Here is a 19,493-nt window from a genome sequence, read left to right as displayed (position 1 = left end):
CATCTTGGAAATGAGATTTTGGTGGGAAAAAACTCTGTATTTTGTCCTCTGACTCTAAGCTTGCTATACCTCACCATCTACATTATCGAGCCCTTTCAACTTGATTCGATCTTAATACAGTCGCATTTTGGTTTCTGCTTGAGTGGATTCACTCCTTTGACAATGTCTCAACTTTCAAGCATGTGGTTTGTATTATTCACGTCATCATGGCATACTGTATGCATAGAAATGAAATGCTTGAAGGAAGTGAATGCATTAGTGGGTTGGTGATTATCCTGAGATGTTGACCTCGACTTAGTAAATCTACTATCTAAAACAGCGTGGTCTGTCTCCTCTCTTCCCCCTAGCTAATTGGCTCTGTGTGACTCCTCCTAATAGGTAGAGCCTGACCGTCCACAGATAAATGGAGTCTTATGCAGACTGTTTGCCTCCAACTCAGCCAAGAAGCTGACTTGGTAGGGTTGCAAAAAAATGCAAGTAACTTCGGCTTCTTGGCGGAGGATAGGTTTGCAAAAACGTTCAGAAAATTCCCAGGTTTTCCAGAAATCCTGGTTGGAGGAAGCTGACTTGGCCAGGTCCTTCCTGATGGAGGCCAGCCACAGACAAATCAGACGGGTTCAAACTTCAGCTCACATGTGGTTTAGTTGAAAGAGATCCAGCCTAGTTGGTGGTGCTCCAGAAACATCTGTCTCCCTGGCATTGTAGAACGTTAGTTCCAGGCAGCTCCCGTGCTCGGTCACTGGATTGGTTCCTGTTTGGCTCTGCTCTGTTTTCCACTCTAAAGATGACAATTTTCTTCTGTGATATGTATAATACCTCTAATTTACTCACATACACCCGCATATCTCATATAGTTTTATCAGTGCTATTGACGTAGGACAAATAAACATTTGTGATGATTACCACATGCCACAGCATTGGCGGTGTAGCCCTGGCTACGCTCTATGCATTTCAAGTCCTATATCCATAGATGGCAGTATGAATCAAGCTGAAGCGGTGGTTGGTTCCAGTGCTTTAACATTGCTGGCTGCTGGCTGGAACCGTATCTGAGGACAAGATCACAGATGGGGGAAGCGAGATGGTTTCACAGCAGCACAGCACAGGCCGGACCAATGTTCCATCTGAGTCCGAGGGAGGGAGAGCTAACACACACACACACACGCACACACACACACACACACACACACACACACACACACACACACACACACACACACACACACACACACACACACACACACACACACACACACACAGAGGTGGGGGTGGATATGATGTGGGAATGGGAAACGGCAATCTCTTTCTCCCCATCTAATCTTTCTGTTATGGCTGGGGTTACACATGCAGTCACTAGAACACCAGAGGAGAACTAGATTGGGTTCTAGTAGGTCAATCTGGAAGGAAGGAATGCATACCTATTATAGATTAGATAGATTTGAAGTTTACTTCCTGGTATTCGTTGTTTTTCGGCCACTACTTTTTGGTCAGGTTTCTTGCTCACCTGGATCAGTATTTATCCTCCTTGTCTTTATGTCTTAATGACACTTGTTCATTATATTTATATTTGAAAGACTTTCTGCTCAGGGTTGACTGTACTGATGCCCTCAGGCAAACAATATGTGCTGTTTACTCATTATTCTTTGTTGCCAGTGCAATACACATTTAGGTTTTGTAGAAACATCTCTCATGCTATCTTTTCATGGCTGTGAGAGGCAGGCTGTGTGTGTGTGTGAAAGCATGGTGGTTAAGAGATGTCCTTTGATAGTGCTGCTGTCACAGGAATAATTGAATAGCAGGCAGCCTCCTTTTGAATGGCTTGGCCCTGCACTGTGCCTTGGGATCAGGGGTGTGAGTGCACACGCACACGCACACGCACGCACACACACACACACACACACACACACACACACACACACACACACACACACACACACACACACACACACACACACACACACACACACACACACACACACACACACTACAGTTGCTACGGAGCGATGCCTCCGGCGTGGCCAGTGCGTCAGCGGTTGGATCATAAAGACACAGGCAGGGAACAGTTCTGCGTCCCAAGTTACACCCTATTCCTTATATAGTGCACTGCTTTTGACCAGAGACCTGGTAAAAAATAGTGCACTATGTAGGGAATAGTGTGCCGTGGGATAAGGTTCTTCTAAATCCTGTCAGTCGGAGGAGAGAGAGCAGTACACTAATCTCCGTAGTCCTCACCAAGGGGGTCAGAACCGAGACCCTCCTGAGGATCCTTAGCTCCTGTCCCAGAAACAACACCTGATGGGATGCAGCCTGGACCTCATTCTGCAAACCGCTCTCTCCTGATCCCATACATGCTAACAAACGCACACTTTACCTTACCGCAGAGGCACACACCCTCTCATGCATGTACACACACACACACACACACACACACACACACACACACACACACACACACACACACACACACACACACACACACACACACACACACACACACACACACACACACACACACACACAAGTCACAAAGTTTCTACGAGGCTAATTGCTGTGGTTTCCTGCTGCAGTAGTTTGCATTCCCCGGAGCTGGCCGGTGTGTTTGTTACAGCTGAGTGTCTGCAGCTCTCTTTCTCTCCGGGCTGTCAGACAGAGCAGAGCTGCTATCAGCACAGGGAGCTAGCTGTGTGTCTCTCTCTCTCTGTGTACCATACGTGTGTATGAGCCACACGGAGCTCCACCGAGCCCGTCCAGCAACGAATTCCCATCTGGAAAAAGTGAATCCTGCGAGAACTCTCAACGCTCTCTCTATCTTTCTCCCTCCTTCTCTCTCTATCTTTCTCCCTCCTTCTCTCTCTATCTTTCTCCCTCCTTCTCTCTCTCTTTCGCCCTCCTCTCTATATCTTTCTCCCTCCTCTCTCTATCTTTCTCCCTCCTTCTCTCTCTCTTTCTCCCTCCTCTCTCTATCTTTCTCCACTCCTCTCTCTCTTTCTCCCTCCTCTCTCTCTTTCTCCCTCCTCTCTCTCTTTCTCCCTCCTTCTCTCTCTCTCTCTTTCTCCCTCCTTCTCTCTCTCTTTCTCCCTCCTTCTCTCTCTCTCTTTCTCCCTCCTCTCTCTCTCTTGCTGCGCTCTGCCTGAAGGTCCAATCAGGAAGCCCAAGTATGTGGAGAGCCCTCGCGTTCCCGGGGACTCCATCATCTCAGCGCTAAGGAAAGTGGCTGACAGCAAGACAGAGTCCTCCCACAATGGTGAGTGTATTCTGGGTGTTTTTGTGGGTGTGTCTGTGTGTGTTTCTATGGGGTTTGGCTGTGATAGGCACTGGAGGAGATGGAATGAGAAAGACTGACTAGGGGTTTTAAAGTCCTGAATCTGACACTGGTTCTGTCTGTCTTATCCTCTGGAATTCACCAGGGTTTTGACTCCAGAGCTGTTTGGAGTGTGTGTTCGATAGAGTGTGTGTTCGACAGAGTGTGTGTTCGACAGAGTGTGTGTTCGACAGAGTGTGTGTTCGAGAAAGTGTGTGTTCTACAAAGTGTGTGTTCGGCAGAGTGTGTATTCTGCAGTTTGTGTTCAACAGTGTCTGTTCGACAGTGTGTGTGTTCGACAGAGTGTGTGTTCGTTAGAGTGTGTATTCTACAGTGTGTGTTCTAAAGAGTGTTTTCTACAGAGTGTGTGTTCTACAGAGTGTGTGTTTGTCAGAGTGTTTATTCTGCACAGTGTGTGTTCTACAGAGTGTGTATTCTAAAGAGTGTGTTTTCTACTGAGTGTGTGTGTTATACACAAAGTGTGTGTATAATGGGGTTATGCGTAGGTTTGTATTTGTTTTATGGGAGTGTCAACCACTGTATGAGTGGTCTGTGTAATTGTGTATCTAGCAACGAGTGCTGTTCTAACAAGTGGAGGTCGGTGCCGTTTCAGATGAGGGAGGACAATAATTTTTTTATGAGCATAGCCTTATTTCTAACAGCATATTGGATGACTGTCATTCATATTCCATTCACCCAGTTCAATGTAACATTTATAGGTTTAGGCTACTATATGATACTCACATTTTCCCTATACCTATTATGAGGTTGCTATAACCTAGGCTATTAATGAAAGTATACAGCGTAGGTTCACAGTTCGAGAGAAAAATGTGTGTAATCAAGTTGACAGACAGTGACACATTCAATACCGCCTTGCACACTCTTGCTTGCATCTAGCTGATCTAGGGTGTATGAGTGTTTCTAATTAATAAATTCTGGTATGTTTATCCCCATTTCGTTCCGTTTGTTTCCGTTTATGAAACGTTTTCAACAGAATCAGCGGAATGATTAAACCCCTGATTACCCACAAACACAGTTCACTTTCAAAGCAGCCACATACAAACAGCATGATCACTTTGCTCGTTGAATAATTCCTTCTCGCATCTACGTACTCTCCTCCTTTTACCTTTTACCTTTTCCCTTCGCTTGTGCACAACACAACAGCTGTCTGTGACCAGGCGAAATAACCTTTCCAAGCCAAACCTTCATACCATAACCGCCATAACCGCTAACCGCTACACTCAGCCTAAATCATTGTCACCATATTATCTAACGTTAAAGGCAACATAGCTAATAGAACTAACGCGTTAGTACAATCATGCAGTACAGTGTACAGCAAGTAGTAGGTGAAAGTGAAAAATATACAACAAAATATAGCTCTCTCTTTCTTTCTCTCTCTCTCGCTTCCCCTTCATTTTACTACATTCATTATCTGATCCTTTGATTGGGTGGACAACATGTTTGTTCACGCTGCAAGAGCTCTGATAGGTTGGATGATGTCTTCCAGAAGTTGTCATAATTACTGTGTAAGTCTACGGAAGGGGGTGAGAACCATGACCCTTCTAGGTTTTGTATTGAAGTCAATGTACCCAGAAGAGGACGCAAGCTAGCTGTCCTCTGGCTACACCATGGTGCTATGCTACAGAGCGCTGTTGAGGCTACTGTAGACCTTCATTGCAAAACAGTGTGTTTTAATCAATTATTTAACGTAAATATATTTAGTATAGCTTTATCTAAAAAAAATCTAACTTTTTTCATGTTTCACTATTTAAAATGTTCTGAAATTCACTGAGGAGGATGGTCCTCCCCTTCCTCCTGTGTAGTCTGGCTGTTTTGCTACGCTCCGTGTTTGGAACATAATGAATGATTCTTTTTGCTAACATGTGGTTCAATGTGTACAGTAGGCTTGTGCAAGCTTTTGGTTTGATTGGAGTGTGATGTGGAGTTGAATAGATTCATCTGCTTGTGTGTGTGTTTGCAAGCGCACGTCTGTCCCTGTCCATGTGTGTGCATGCGTGTTTGTGTGGGTAAGGGTAGTGTTCCACTTACTGCTCTGTTTTGATTTACAGAACAGGGTGGAGTTTAATTCCTCCCATCGGCTGTAAATGGAATGTGGGCTGTTATATTTAGTCAGGGAACTCTGAGATGCCCTCTCATTGTATTTGGCTCATGTAACAATTGGAAGAAACCCAGCATAGGTCAGAGTCATGGGGGCGTCCAAAATGGCAACCTATTCCCTATATAGTGCACTACTTTTGACCAGAGCCCATAGGGGTCATATGTAGAGCACTAATAAAGTGTATTAGGGTGCCATTTGCCACGCAGACACACAGCCAGTGTGGATTGGAACATACCAGGGCTGGAGGGTGTGTCTGTGTCGGGGCCGGGGAAGTTGGCTCAGAGTCTTAGAGCTACCGTGGGACAGGGAGGGCGCCGGTTCAAAGCCGTCTCGTGGCTCCGATGCTAAGCTTGTCCAATAGTTGTCTAGGTGTACGTCACAAATGACACCCTATTTTCATTTGGGATGCACAGTAACTCTCAGACTGGGCTGCTCTGCTCCGCTGGACACAGCGCAACGTTGGGTTGCTGCTGCCGAGCAGCTTCACTGTTTCCCTTTCTCAAACACAGCCACAGCGTGTTACTCTCTGTTACCCTGCGCATGCTCCTAACACGGTACATTTGTTGAATGTTGGAGGGTTCCAGTAGGGTCAGTCCCAGGCTCTCTGTGTCATCAAACAAAGCCCAAAATAGCCTGGCCTCCCCCACCTCCTCCTGGTACATTTCCTTCATATTTAACCCCGCTAGCAACATTCCTCCTGACATTCCTTTCACAGCAGGCCTGGTGACCCCAGCACCCCTCCAGCCCCCCTGCACTCTGCCACCAGCATGTGTTTCCAGGAGAGGGGCGGGCCCAACGTTGTCTTAACCCTGCATGTGCTTGAGCAGGGCTGCCCAACCCTCTTCCTGGAGATCTACCGTCCTGTGGGTTTTCAGTCCAACCCTAATTTAACACACCTGATTAGGGTTAGGGTTAGGGTTAGGGTTAGGGTTAGGAGGAATTTGACTGCTGAGGAATAACACCGACATGAGGAATTAGTAGTGCTGAGCAAATTACCAAAATGTTGGTTATTTAAAAAACAATGTTACAGCTAATTTACCAACATCCATTCAATTATTTGAATTCCATTTCCTTCTGTTTTTTTTCTGTGACCTCAATGCAGTTTCTCTAGAGATAAATCAGATCAAGCCTGAACTGTGCAATGTAGTAGGGAGTTGTAGTTTCCAACAGGACAATATTCTACATAGTTTAGCTCAGAAACCGTGGTAATTAACTACAATGATCTTAATCCATGGCACGCCTACAGAAGACTGCACAATCGAGAGCAGTGGCTTCACAAGATATCGTTACCTTCAAAAATACATTATCTAAGTGATTGATAGTTGGTATTCAGCAGTCATACATTTTACTACTAAAATAGTGATTTTGTCAGTCAGCTCTATAGAGATGAGATGATGACTTGGAATGAAATAATAAAGTCATCAAATAAAACAAATGTAATAAACACAACAACTGAAATATTTTATTAAAGTAAAGTAATATGAATAAATGATGGTTAATAAGTAATAATCAGTAATGGGCAGTCACCACCATCATGGGACTTTTATTAATTGTTTTATTCTGTATTGTTACGGCATTACAATCCACATAATCAAAGTGCATTTAATATTTAAAAAAATGATAAACATTTTTTTTTTAAACGTAATATAAAATATATGTTTTATCCGAAACCGAACCGACCTCAAAAAGCACTAAATGCTCAGCACTCAGAATTAGTCAACATATTTCAGTAATGGCATAAAAGCATGTACTGTTAGGCACTTTCTAAGAACTCTGTAATAAGGCCTAATTGGTATGGCTTAGCTGTCAGCACGGTGAGGCCCAGGTGCACTGAACTCTGGACGCCGCACACACACACACCGCTATAGAGTTTCACCTCTGATTCTGAGCTCTACACAGACTCCAGTGAGATCAGTCTTCTTTTCATGTCCATCACACTTGTGTGTCTTGAAATGTGTTCCATGAGGTTGTAGTAGCCTATGTTACAAGAATGTGTTCCTGTTTCAGTCATTCATTCATTCCTGTGTCCGCAATAAGCGTGTGTTAGTTCTATGGGAGTAATGTGTATTAGGGCTGAGCGATATGGGCAAAATATCATATCACAGTATTTAGAAAATGTTTGACGGTATTTGACGGTATTTGATGTTTTAGAATAATAAAAATTTGAACTTTGCTTTATGAGTAGTGTGACCCTAGCGTCTGATTGTTTTATACGGTTCAATTCAAATTCAACCCAAAATAAGTTCCTGCATTTCCAGCGGTCATTTGAGATCATTTCCACGCTACCATGTAGGGGCAACAACTAGGCCTTATTTTAAATGTTGCAATTGTGATTTTTCTTGTGATTTAGATCAAAGCACTTGGGTGAACTGTTGGAATCATGGAAATAGAATGATTATTCTAATTCTATAGTTAGAATAGAAATAATAGTGGGCAGGGAGGAGTTATTGTGACCAAAGTGATGGTCAGTGTGTCCTAGGGGACCCTATATTCTTTGGCTACATGAAATGTTTCTTCAAGTAGCCAACATATTCATGCTTCGCCTATTGCTCTTTGATTTAGAAGGTACTGCTGCACAAACAACATGCGGATTTAGGCCTATACCATCACTGGTATCACGCTGTTATTAGCTAGTTACGTTTGCTCTGACTCAGTACATTTGTTAGCTAGAACGCTTGTGGATTTATATTAAGGAAGAAAGTGGAAACAACATTGTTTCACCAAGCGTTTCGTGGTCAAGCAACAACAAACACGCTCCTTGAGTGATAGGGGGCGGGGCTAGGTCTGTGTGGAAAGCGGTATGGAGCAAGAGAGTGGAGAGGGATGACTCAAGTAGCATAAAAATGTATTTATCCTCCTTGTCTTTATGTCTTAATGACACTTGTTTATTATATTTATATTTGAAAGACTTTCTGCTCAGGGTTGACTGTACTGATGCCCTCAGGCAAACAATATGTGCTGTTTACTCATTATTCTTTGTTGCCAGTGCAATAGACATTTAGGTTTTGTAGAAACATCTCTCATGCTGTCTTTTCATGGCTGTGAGAGGCAGGCTGTGTGTGTGTGTGTGAAAGTATGGTGGTTCAGAGATGTCCTTTGATAGTGCTGCTGTCATAGGAAGAATTGAATAGCAGGCAGCCTCCTTTTGAATGGCTTGGCCTTGCACTGTGTGTGGAAAGCGGTATGGAGCAAGAGAGCAGAGAGGGATGACTCAAGTAGCATAAAAATGAACGTTACACACAGCATATCAAATTTAACAAACCAAAAACTAAAATAACATTATAGAAGGTCAAGTAAAAACCCGAATCGGTCTGTGCATCAATACCGGTATATAGCAAAATACGGGATACCGCCCAGCACTAATGTGTATAGCATCTCACTAACAGACACTGACAGACATATGACTGGCCACATATTTGGCCTAGGACGGCCCTGAGAGGTTACGCAAATCATCTGACCTCCAGGGGTCAAGTAAGAGGGCTTGTAACAAGGTCAGTGTCACTTTGGAATTCTGTCAGGAGGATCGGAATGCCGGGTTAGGAATGAGTGGAATATCCATCGGAAGTCTGTAGCATGAGAACTGTGTGACATTTAGAACCGGATCAAGACAGCAGCGGCTCAGATGAGTTGTGAAGAGTCTTTTTGTTCTAAATGATTCCTCATCTCCAACTTTATGAAAGCTACGTTTCACAGCATCTCCAATGGATGGAGAATGAAAGAGAGAGAGAGAGGGGGACTGCTGGGTGACTGAAGGGAACAGAGAGGGGGCTTTGTGGGGTGTTTGGAGGGTTTGTTTATGCGCTAGGCCCTATGTGTCACAGGAAACGCTGAATATTATTTTCTCTGTGGATGTGTTTTGGACTATTCCAGTCTTTTATGTTTCATTTAATGGATACCACGACTCAGGCTCATGAACACCCAGGAGACATATTTTGGTTTTGGGTTGGGTTTTCGGGTTTAAAAGGGTCTTTCCTTATTGCTGAACATGGATGATGGGGTTGAGAGAGACTAAGAAAATACATGTGTGTCTGGAGTCTGGAGTGAAGGGATCTCACTTTGCTCCGTCTTTGAAGAAGGATACTGCTTCCAGCACTCTAAAAGGCGTGTGTGTGTGTGCGTGCGTGTCATGAATGTTGTGACTGTTTGTGTGTGTGTGTGTGTGTGTGTGTGTCATGTATGTTGTGTGTGTGTGTGCATACAAGTGTCTGCCATGCCATGTGTGTGTGTGTGTGTTCTGTATTGCATGTTATGTATCTGTGCATAAGCGCGTGTGTATCTGTGCATAAGCGCGTGTGTATCTGTGCGTATGCGCGTGTGTTCGTGTCTGCCATGCATGTTGTGTGTGTGTGTGTGGCCGAAAGACAGCAGTGGTCAGCGTTGTCTCAGCTGTGGTCGTTCCTCATGTTCCCCCCTGAGGTCTGTCTCTGCCAATCAGGACTGTTCTTTCTCTCTCTCTCTATCTCTCTCGCTCTCGCTCTCTCTCGCTCTCTCTCTCGCTCTCGCTCTCTCTCTCTGTCTCTGTTCTCTCTCTCTGTTCTCTCGCTCTGTTCTCTCTTTCTCTCTCTCTCTCGCTCTCTCTCTCTGGCTGTTCTCTCTCTCTTTCTCTCGCTCTCTCGCTCTCGCTCTCTCTCTGTCTCTGTTCTCTCTCTCTGTTCTCTCGCTCTCTCAAACTCCATCCCCTCTGCCTTTTCCCTCACTCTTACTACCCCCTCAGGGACTTAGTAACATTTCACACCCATGTTTCTAGTGACATTCATGTTCTATTGGATCTATCTGCAACCTCCATAGGCATGGTGGTTGTGGGTTTAGATGGAACTAGTTGATTGTCTACAGTTAACATTTACTGTATCCCATATATTTAGTTCATATGGTGAGATTCCTAAATGCATCTTTAACCAGTGTGGGGCATTTTTCCCTAAGATAATTTGTCTTCTCTATTAGACAGATGATGCTCTTTGGTCGTGTTCATTAGGCATCAAACGGAAGAAAACAGATTGAAATTTGGAGGGACTACCTGAACTTGTCCAATAAGACACACCCGTTTTAATTTTCCGCTGCAAAACGTTTTGTTATGGTGTGCACTAATGAATATGTGTGTGTGGCCATCAACAATGCACTAGTGTGGTGCTGCTGTGTCTTAATGCAACTCCACGTCCACCTCCTCCAGCATGTTCTCATTTCCTCAGCCCTAAACTTCTCATCAGGCAGAAGTAGGTGATCCGAATCAGGATTTCACAGCCACGCTGCTGGGGCCTTGGCAGAAACCAGCTGAGCCCAGAGCACAAATTTCTCTCCAGGAGCTACCGTTACAGTAAATGTGTGATGACATCATCAACAGGCACCACCAGGCATGTTAAAGACGGTCTTTATTAACCACAGATTTATCAGGAAGGACCAGTCTCTCAAACAGCGGGTTAATATCAGACAAGTAAGTTGCCTGGGAAGAGTTAGATGAATCGGTTCTGGATGATGAACCACCTGTTAATTGGCACCACATAGACAGCCTGCAATGTATGTTACTTGCTTTTGTTCAGACTGAATCGCTCAATCTCACAGCCTTGAATCTCAAAACTACAGTTCTGTCTGTCTAAATCCTCCCTGTTTTTCACCCTGCTGTTGATTGCCAAGGAACCTCCACAATAGTGGAATGAGTAACCTCCCTGATAGTCTAAGATAAGAGCTCTGCTTCAGGAGATGGTGCTTCATGGCGATGTCTTTGAACACAGATTGGGATGCAGACATCAGTTGTGATTCACTGGTCCCTTTTCAAGAGGAAAATGTCTATGACATATTAGATGGATGGGTCCTAATTATGGTTTACTGTAACCATTGATATGTGTATGCCTTTCCCGTGGCATCTTAAACCCTTTGTGTGGTCCTCCTACAATTAGAAGGAAAAGGCCAAGTCTTTGTGTGCGTGTTAGTGCCTTCATTAATCTCTGCTCTGCCTCTACAGCTTAGCCACTGTGTACATCCCAAATGGAACCCTATTCCATATTTAGTGCACTACTTTTGACCAGAACCCTATGGGAACCCTATGGGCCCTGGTCAAAAGTAGTACACTAAATAGGGAGTATGGTGCCATTTAGGATGCAGCCACAATGTCCTCTTGTAGGTCTGGATGGCATTCACACACTACCTGACTTGCAGCTTGTCCGTTCTGTTAGGAAAAGGACATTTCCACTTCCCCCTCCATGACCTTTAGGAGCATAGATAAGCCTATGTTGTTGTCTAGACTCTGTGAATGTGATTGTCTCCAGACATCTGTCAGGTCTGCCATTGACATAATGTCTCTGAGTGTCTGTCTGTCCCTCAATGTTAAGTACAGGTTGTGTGCAGTGTCGTGAGTGAAAGGGCTCTTTGTTTTGACTTGACAAGTGTCAACTGTCTGTCGCTAATAGCAGTAATCATACGAGCTAGCGGCAGCAGGGTGGCTACAATTGCCCTGTCATGTCCACCTCCTAGTTTGCCTGGGAAAGCTCTGTGCTAACTCCTCTCTAACATACCACTGACTCTACCTGTTCCACTCTCTTCTGCACACTCCCCTACTCCACACTCCCACTCTCTACTCCACACTCCCACACTCCATCCTGCCCACCTATCCATCCACATGACAGAACTTCCATGCAGAAAGCAGCCTCTGCTCCAACACCGGGCTAGCTAGCTGTAGTACAGTTATGGAATGTGCACTATAATAATATTTGTGAGGTGCTTGTATTTGCCTGTTACACACAAGTGTGTAATGGAAATGTGTGTTTTTTGTTGTTGTGTATCCTACCTCCCCCTGAGACACCGGCAGGGAGTGGGGTCACGGCCAGGATCACCATTGTACAGCGCCCCTAGAGCAGTTAGAGTTAAGGGCCTTGCTCAAGGGCACAGCAACAGATTTTTTTTCTCTCACCTTGTCGGCTCCGGTATTCGAACCAGCAACCTTTCGGTTATTGGCCCAAGGCTCTTAACGTCTACACTACCTGCCGCCTGTGAAGCGGCCAGTGCATTCTAATGGGAGATGTCATCTCTCCTCCACCTCTGAACTCTGTGTGGAAACTGGAGATGCGAGCAGCATTCATCAAGTGTTCATTAAACTTCCTCCACTGTTTGGTAACGTAACCCAAGCTGCTAATGAGTGCCGGCTGGATCATTTACTTCTCGGCAGGGAGTGGGGGCTCAGATAGACTTCCCCCCTCCTTCCCTCATCCTTCCCCTGTACCACTTCACTGCCAGGGCTGCTGCTAAGTTTATCGTCTTGTAAACTGCCTGCCTGCCTGCCGAGATAGAAGATAATTATGTTGTTTTTGCTTTGCCTCTTCCTACAATTATTTGAATAGCAGAGTGGTTTCCAATTATTATTGTTCCATGTCTCCAGGCTAGGAGGAGATACAAACATCTATTCGGATGGAGTAAGCACAAGGAACTCATTTTCATCCTTGGATACCTCTTGATGAGGACGCTTGTCAGTTAGGAGGACTGGTAGCCATTTTGGTTCCACATCCTCTCTGCCTTGTTCCTAGTTTCCTCTGCAAAGTGGCTAATTTGTTGTACAGACAGTTTATTGCAGGCCTTCCCGAGGTCAAACCCTTCACATATTGCTGTGTTATGATTGAATTGAATAATGCCGCTCGGCTGTTCAGTCAATTACCATTGGAATAGTCATCGTTGAGGTTTTCAAAACACCCACACATTTCTACCATTATCGAAAGGCATTGGGGTGTGTGACATGATGTAGCCTACTGTACCGTCACAAATTGAGGGAGGAGGATTTAGCCTTGCAGTACTGGTAGCATAGAAAAATGTGGTGGTTTATATGGTTAAGTCTGACACTTGACCAGAGTTCCTATGTGTCAAGCTACTCAGAGTAGTGCTGGTTTAGGATCAGTTTTGCCTTTCAAATCACAATGAATATGATCACATAGACAAGGGGGGCCTGATCCTAGATCAGCACTCCTACTCTGAGACGCTTGGCACATACGGACTCTGATCTCCCATTCTTAGTCTGAAATGACTCATCATCAGAGGCCTAAACTGAGTAGCAGATCAGAGAAGAGAGACATCACAGCATCTTTCATATCTATTAAGACATTTAGCCTATGTTTAGTTCAAATGCTGTATGAATGTATTGTCCCATAGGGACATTTATTGGCAACAATACAGGCCTTCCTGGCATACATACAACGCTTCCCAAAAACACTTCAGTTAGGCCAGTGGTCACCAACCTTTTAATAGTCAAGATCACTTTCTGAGTCAAAATGCAAGTCGAGATCTACCACTCATAAACATGACTTAAAAACGTAAGCCTATGCAACATGAACCTATTAAAAACAGTTCTGTAGCAATGAGGTTTGGGCAGTAGATTATCTGCCCAATACATTATCACCACATATTGGCTATGCTTGAATTCTCCAGCCAATGTTGTTCTCCTCAGACCATTTTAAAAGTATGTTTTAAATCATGTGGTATATGATTACACTGGTAATAGATCCGTTGTTGTATTACTTATGAGGCACAGCTGAGTGAGCATAAATTGACATAATTAGCTTTTTAAAATTTTACTCGACTGATGCGTCTGATGGTTAATCTCAGCGGAGGGTTAGTCTCTCACGTCTCTCTGCTATCCCTCCCTCCATCCGTCTGCTGAGACTGACCAAAAATTGCATTTTACTATATACCGGCATTGATGCACAGACCGGTTTGGATTTTTACTTTACCTTGCATAAAGTTTTTTCAGTGTTTTGTTTGTTAAATGTAATATACATTTAATTACTGACTGATGAAACCCGAAAATGTATGGCACTTGTCCATTCTTACTGCCAGTAAGAGACTGCTAACAGTTGAGAACTGCAAATTTGCTCGCAAGCGCTTCGGGCAAAGATGGTGGATGAATGAAGATAGTTCGCTCAGTCCGTTTACCATTGGAGAAAAAAAGGTCAGTTCCGGTCTACTTAACTAGGCGTGTCTCCCATAGACACCAATGCAGTAGCAGTTGGGTCTGGTCTACTTAGTTCATTGACTTTCATTGAACCCTAAAAATTATAATAAACACAAATACAGCGAGTGGGTGTCTCATTTCCTCTTTCGTCTCTGCTTCGGGTGCGCACATGCACTTTTGTGCCGTGAATCTTGCCTGTGAGGCAGTGCAGATGCCAAAGCACCTTGGAAATCAGCACAAAGTAAGAACTGCCATTGAATCCATTGATAATACATGGTCATAAACTAGGTTTCCATCCCATTTGCAACCAATATTCATGCGAATATTCTAAAATCAGCCAAGCATCGATCATCATGTCACCAGAATAACATATTTATTGGATAGGAGTATCGAACTCATCACAATCACTTTCCCCACCCTGTGAATTTCAACATAACATCTTTTATCTGTAGCCTAATAAACTACATGGTTTCCCGAGTTGTAGTGGGAGGACTGAACAACATATCATCGCGTGACTCCAAGTTTACTTCCATATGATGGTTATTATAGGAATATTTACGCATAAAGGTGTTTGCTCTGCCATTTCTCGCATAATTAATTTTAAAGACACAAAAAGATCCCACCATGTCGAACGAAACAAATTGTCTGACGGCATTTATAAAATTGTACCCGGGATATCCTGTTTCTATTAGCCCGGTCGTGACTTTTTTCATGCATCAGGTAATTCATCTGCATGAAATGGTTGGAATGGAAACCTGGTTATAGAGGAAGATAATTAGTTCACAAAATAAAGGCATACAAAGACAAAAAAATTTTTTTACAGAAATTATTAGAAATGAGACATGCAGATATTGTTGAAAATGATTAAACTTATTTTTAGTTGAAGTTTGATTGAATAGTATAAAGCAATCAGAAGAGAGAAAGCCCCATTAGAATGTATTTTCTGCCACCCTAGGGTAATGTTGCACGATATACTGAAACTTCGGTACTTTTTTGATACTAAAACATGATAAACGATTTGGTATTATAATTTTTGTTACTTTCAGTACTTCTGTCAAATGTGTCTCACGGATCAAGTCTATCTATCAGCACAACCAATGTCCCCTTATAGCGCGAAAGCACCGTGCCTGCTCCACTCAGCCTGCACTGGTAGTCTAGGCTGTCATGTTAGCTCCCAACTCATGATGCACAGAAGTAAGGATCCGCCCTTTAAAAAAATGTTGTTGCCTAAAATGACATACCAAAATCTAACTGCCTGTAGCTCAGGCCCTGAAGCAAGGATATGCATTTTCTTGCTACCATTTGTGTAACGCTCGTCTTTATGTGGAAGAGAGGAGGACCAAGGTGCAGCGTGGTGAATGTTCATGATGTTGAATTTTAATGAATTATCCAACTAAACAGAACACTGACAAAATACAAAATAACAAAACGACGTGAACAGACCTGAACTTGAGAACATATAAAACATGAACGCACGAACAGGAACAAACGAACGAAACAGTACCGTGTGGCGAACAAACACAGACATAGCAACAATCACCCACAAACAAACAGTGAGAACAGTCTACCTTAATATGGTTCTCAATCAGAGGAAACGTAAAACACCTGCCCCTGATTGAGAACCATATCAGGCTAGTTGACAACCCTAAACCAAACATAGAAACACATAACATAGAATGCCCACCCAGCTCACGTCCTGACCAACTAAACATTACTGAACAAAGGAAATAAGGTCAGGAACGTGACAATTTGAAAGGAAACACTTTGACGTTTGTGGAAATGTGAAAGGAATGTAGGAGAATATAACACAATAGATCTGGTAAAAGGTAATAATACAAAGACAAAACCAAGCGTTCTTTTGTATTTATTTTGTACCATCATCTTTGAAATGCAAGAGAAAGGCCGTAATGTATTATTCCAGCCCAGGAGCAATTTAGATTTTGGCCACTAGATGTCAGCTGTGTATGTGCAAAGTTTTAGACTGATCCAATGAACCATTGCATTTATGTTCAAATTTTGTGCCTCATTTGTTTATTAATAACTTTTCATGTTCAAAATTGTGCACTCTCCTCAAAAAATAGCATGGTATTATTTCACTGTAATAGCTACTATAAATTAGATAGTGCAGCTGGATTAACAAGAATTTAAGCTTTCTGACAATGTCAGATATGTCTATGTCCTGGGAAATGTTCTTGTTACTTACAACCTCATGCTAATCGCATTAGCCTAAGTTAGCTCAACCGTCCCGTGGAAGGGACACCGATACCGAAGAAGTTTTAACACACTTGAATAATGCGACACGGCATGTAGAATTGTTGAAACTGTTAATTACTGTTCGCAAAACAAAGTCCAAACAGGCTAGAATACTTTACAATGCAAGAAGATACCAGTATCTTCCAGCATTGTAGGTTAACTTTCCTTGCTAGCTGACAGCTGAAGCTAACATCAATTCACTACCCTAGTCCTTTGTTTGTGATAATATGCAAACCATAACGCAAAATATGTTGATTTCAAAGCTGATTGCCACCAACTCCACTATTTCAATCTATTTAGACCTACCTCAGGCCAACAACCTGAAAGGATGGGACTCCACCACTTAACACACCCTGTAACTCTTCTGATGTCAAGTCTCGCACACCCAAATACCTTTTTGCAGCTGCCACCACAACCTCAATTCTCTGCGACTTACGTTCCATCCCTGCAGTACAGTTGATAACCATTACTATAAATGTTAAAAATCCAATCTTAGTGAAACATATATCACTTGTTGGCCTATCCCTCTATATCTCTACTACTCACACCACTCCTCTCAGGATCCCTCCCCCTTGACCCATCTTCCTCTACTTCCTTCACATATGACAACTTCTGCACTACTCTAACCCTGGAAACCTCAACCTGCCTCTCTCGCACGGGACATTTCTGATCCCCAGCCCCATGAGCAACCCTACAATTAACACATATCAATACTTTCCCCAATGCTGCACACTTCTTTGTCTCATGCTCTTCTGCACACTTCTCACATCTAGGAACCTCATTCCTACACACTGCTGCCACATGCCCATAAGCTTGACACCTGTAACAACGTAATGTATTCGGCACAAAAGCTCGTACAGGATAACTTATATATCCTAACATCACTTTGTCGGGCAAAGACTCAACATCAAAACTCAAAAGAACAGACAATGACTCTTCTGTTTCACCACACGCCGCCCTGTCTGTGTCGCACCAAACAACAAGCATCACGAACACCGGGAATCTTCCCCTTCAGTTGGTCAACTTTTACATTTATTGCTACCGCAGTAATCACTCCTTTCAATGGCGCCCTTTTCTTGAGAGCAAAACAATGCACATTTCTTGGCATCATTCATTTAACAAGGAGCGCCTTCTTCCTCTGACCAGCAGAAACACAAGCAATTATCACAAGACCACTTCTGGTTACCCTCACTGATTCCACAGCACCGAACTCTGTTTTCACCCACCCTGAAACCACAAATTGATCAGCTAAAAGGCAAGAGGGTCCACTTTGTCCAAAAACTTCACTCCTACTGTCACAGACTCATCTTTATCCTGACCCTCGGTGCAAGCCTCTGCCCCCAAGAACTTCACCACACCTACCACCTCCGATACTTCGACCTCATTCATCTCCCTTTTCGCCGCCATTTTTAACTGACTCAAGCTCTCCATCTTCCTCCCTCTCTCTTAGACCTCCTCTGCCTCTCTTTTTCCCTCCATTCCTCCTCCGTATTCCAAGTATACATCTCCTTATGATAATACTGCACTTCTCCTGACATACATCTTGTTCTTGTCTTGTCAAGGGACACCATTTAACCAGCTGTCACAATCTCCGTACAAATCAGAACGAATGTAGTGCTCAACAGTGCATCCCACTTATAAAGCAGCTGCTTCTTCTTGACGTTCTTCTTTATCAAACGCTACCGCAATGCTTTTCAATTTCAAACAAGCGCTCTCTTCCAACCACCATCCACCGTCTCGCTTCATGAGCCTGATACCCTTCAGCAGCCTCCGCTCGGCCTCTTGCCTCCTGAACGACGTCATTACTGGTTCAAGAGACAGCACGCAGTTTTATCAAATAAGCTACTTCTATGCAAATGTTGTTGATCAGTACTATAAAATAAGTCCCAAATTGAAGGGAAACCGATTCAGATGTTTTTATCTGTAGCCCCATAAAATCATCCAAAACACGCTCAATTACTCAATGCATGTATTGAATGGGGGTGGCAGGTAGCCTAGTGGTTAGAGCGTTGGACTAGTAACCGAAAGGTTGCTGGCTCGAATCCCCAACCTGACAAGGTAAAAATCTGTTGTTCTGCCCCTGAACAAGGCAGTTAACCCACTGTTCCCTGTTATGCTGTCATTGTAAAAATAAAAACATCTTAACTGACTTGCCTAGTTAAGTAAAGGTTACATGTATGCATTCAACTGTGTTGTGCCTAGGCTACATCTTGAGTTTATTAATAGAGATTTACCGTTCAAATAAATTATTACCATTATGTTGTTTAGAAGTTAGATTGGTAAAAACAAATTCAAATTGATTGTATGATTGTATAATTGATTCATTAATACAAACATGGCTGTCCATGAAAACTGCTGACATGAAAAGATGTCCAACGATTGAACAGAGCAGTAGCTGAGTTTATCTGTCTGCATCAAGTGCCATTCTGTGACTTTGGTTCATTTCTTTTTTGGCCTTGGTATCGCTTTGGTATTGAGTATCATGATGGTATCGAGAATCATGATACTAAACCTGGTATCGGTAAAAAATGATGGGTCATGCACTACTTATGAAGCATATTTAGAACTTTTATTATTAAAAATCATAAAATACGTAAAATACCATCAAAACTGAGAAAAATATTGTGATGTGATATTTTGGCCGTATCGCCCAGCCCTATTTGACGGTGCTGGATACATATTTTTACATGAACTCGCTTATAAAAACAGCAGCTCTTTGCTTTAGTCGTTAACGGTCTCTCTTTAGTCGTGGTTTTAAATTGTGTTTTGAAATCAACTATCAACTTTGCTGTGCCCTCGAGGAGGCTGCAGACACAGTAATCTGAGCTATCCGATTGGCCAGCGGTAGGCCTATAGCTGCACACTTGATTTGCTCTCCGGGCCCACCGGATAGGCAG

At 43.3% G+C, this 19,493-nt stretch overlaps 1 protein-coding gene across 4 annotated transcripts in view; it reads left to right on the top strand.

The window, feature by feature from the left end:
• LOC120064415 (protein TANC1-like) overlaps positions 1-19,493 on the top strand; it is a 186,182-nt gene that overhangs the window by 85,640 nt on the left and 81,049 nt on the right. For 3 of the 4 annotated variants that reach the window (XM_039014984.1, XM_039014983.1, XM_039014986.1), the window contains exon 4: positions 3,134-3,241. The exons of the other annotated variant lie outside the window; for it this stretch is intronic. In XM_039014984.1, the coding sequence (XP_038870912.1) occupies positions 3,134-3,241 (108 nt within the window). The remainder of the gene's footprint in view (positions 1-3,133; positions 3,242-19,493) is intronic. 4 annotated transcript variants of the gene reach the window in all.

Source organism: Salvelinus namaycush, chromosome 19 (genome assembly GCF_016432855.1).
Source record: "Salvelinus namaycush isolate Seneca chromosome 19, SaNama_1.0, whole genome shotgun sequence".
NCBI classification, from domain to species: Eukaryota; Metazoa; Chordata; class Actinopteri; order Salmoniformes; family Salmonidae; genus Salvelinus; species Salvelinus namaycush.
Note: the sequence above shows the minus strand (reverse complement) of the source record. Positions and strands in the feature narration are given on the sequence as shown.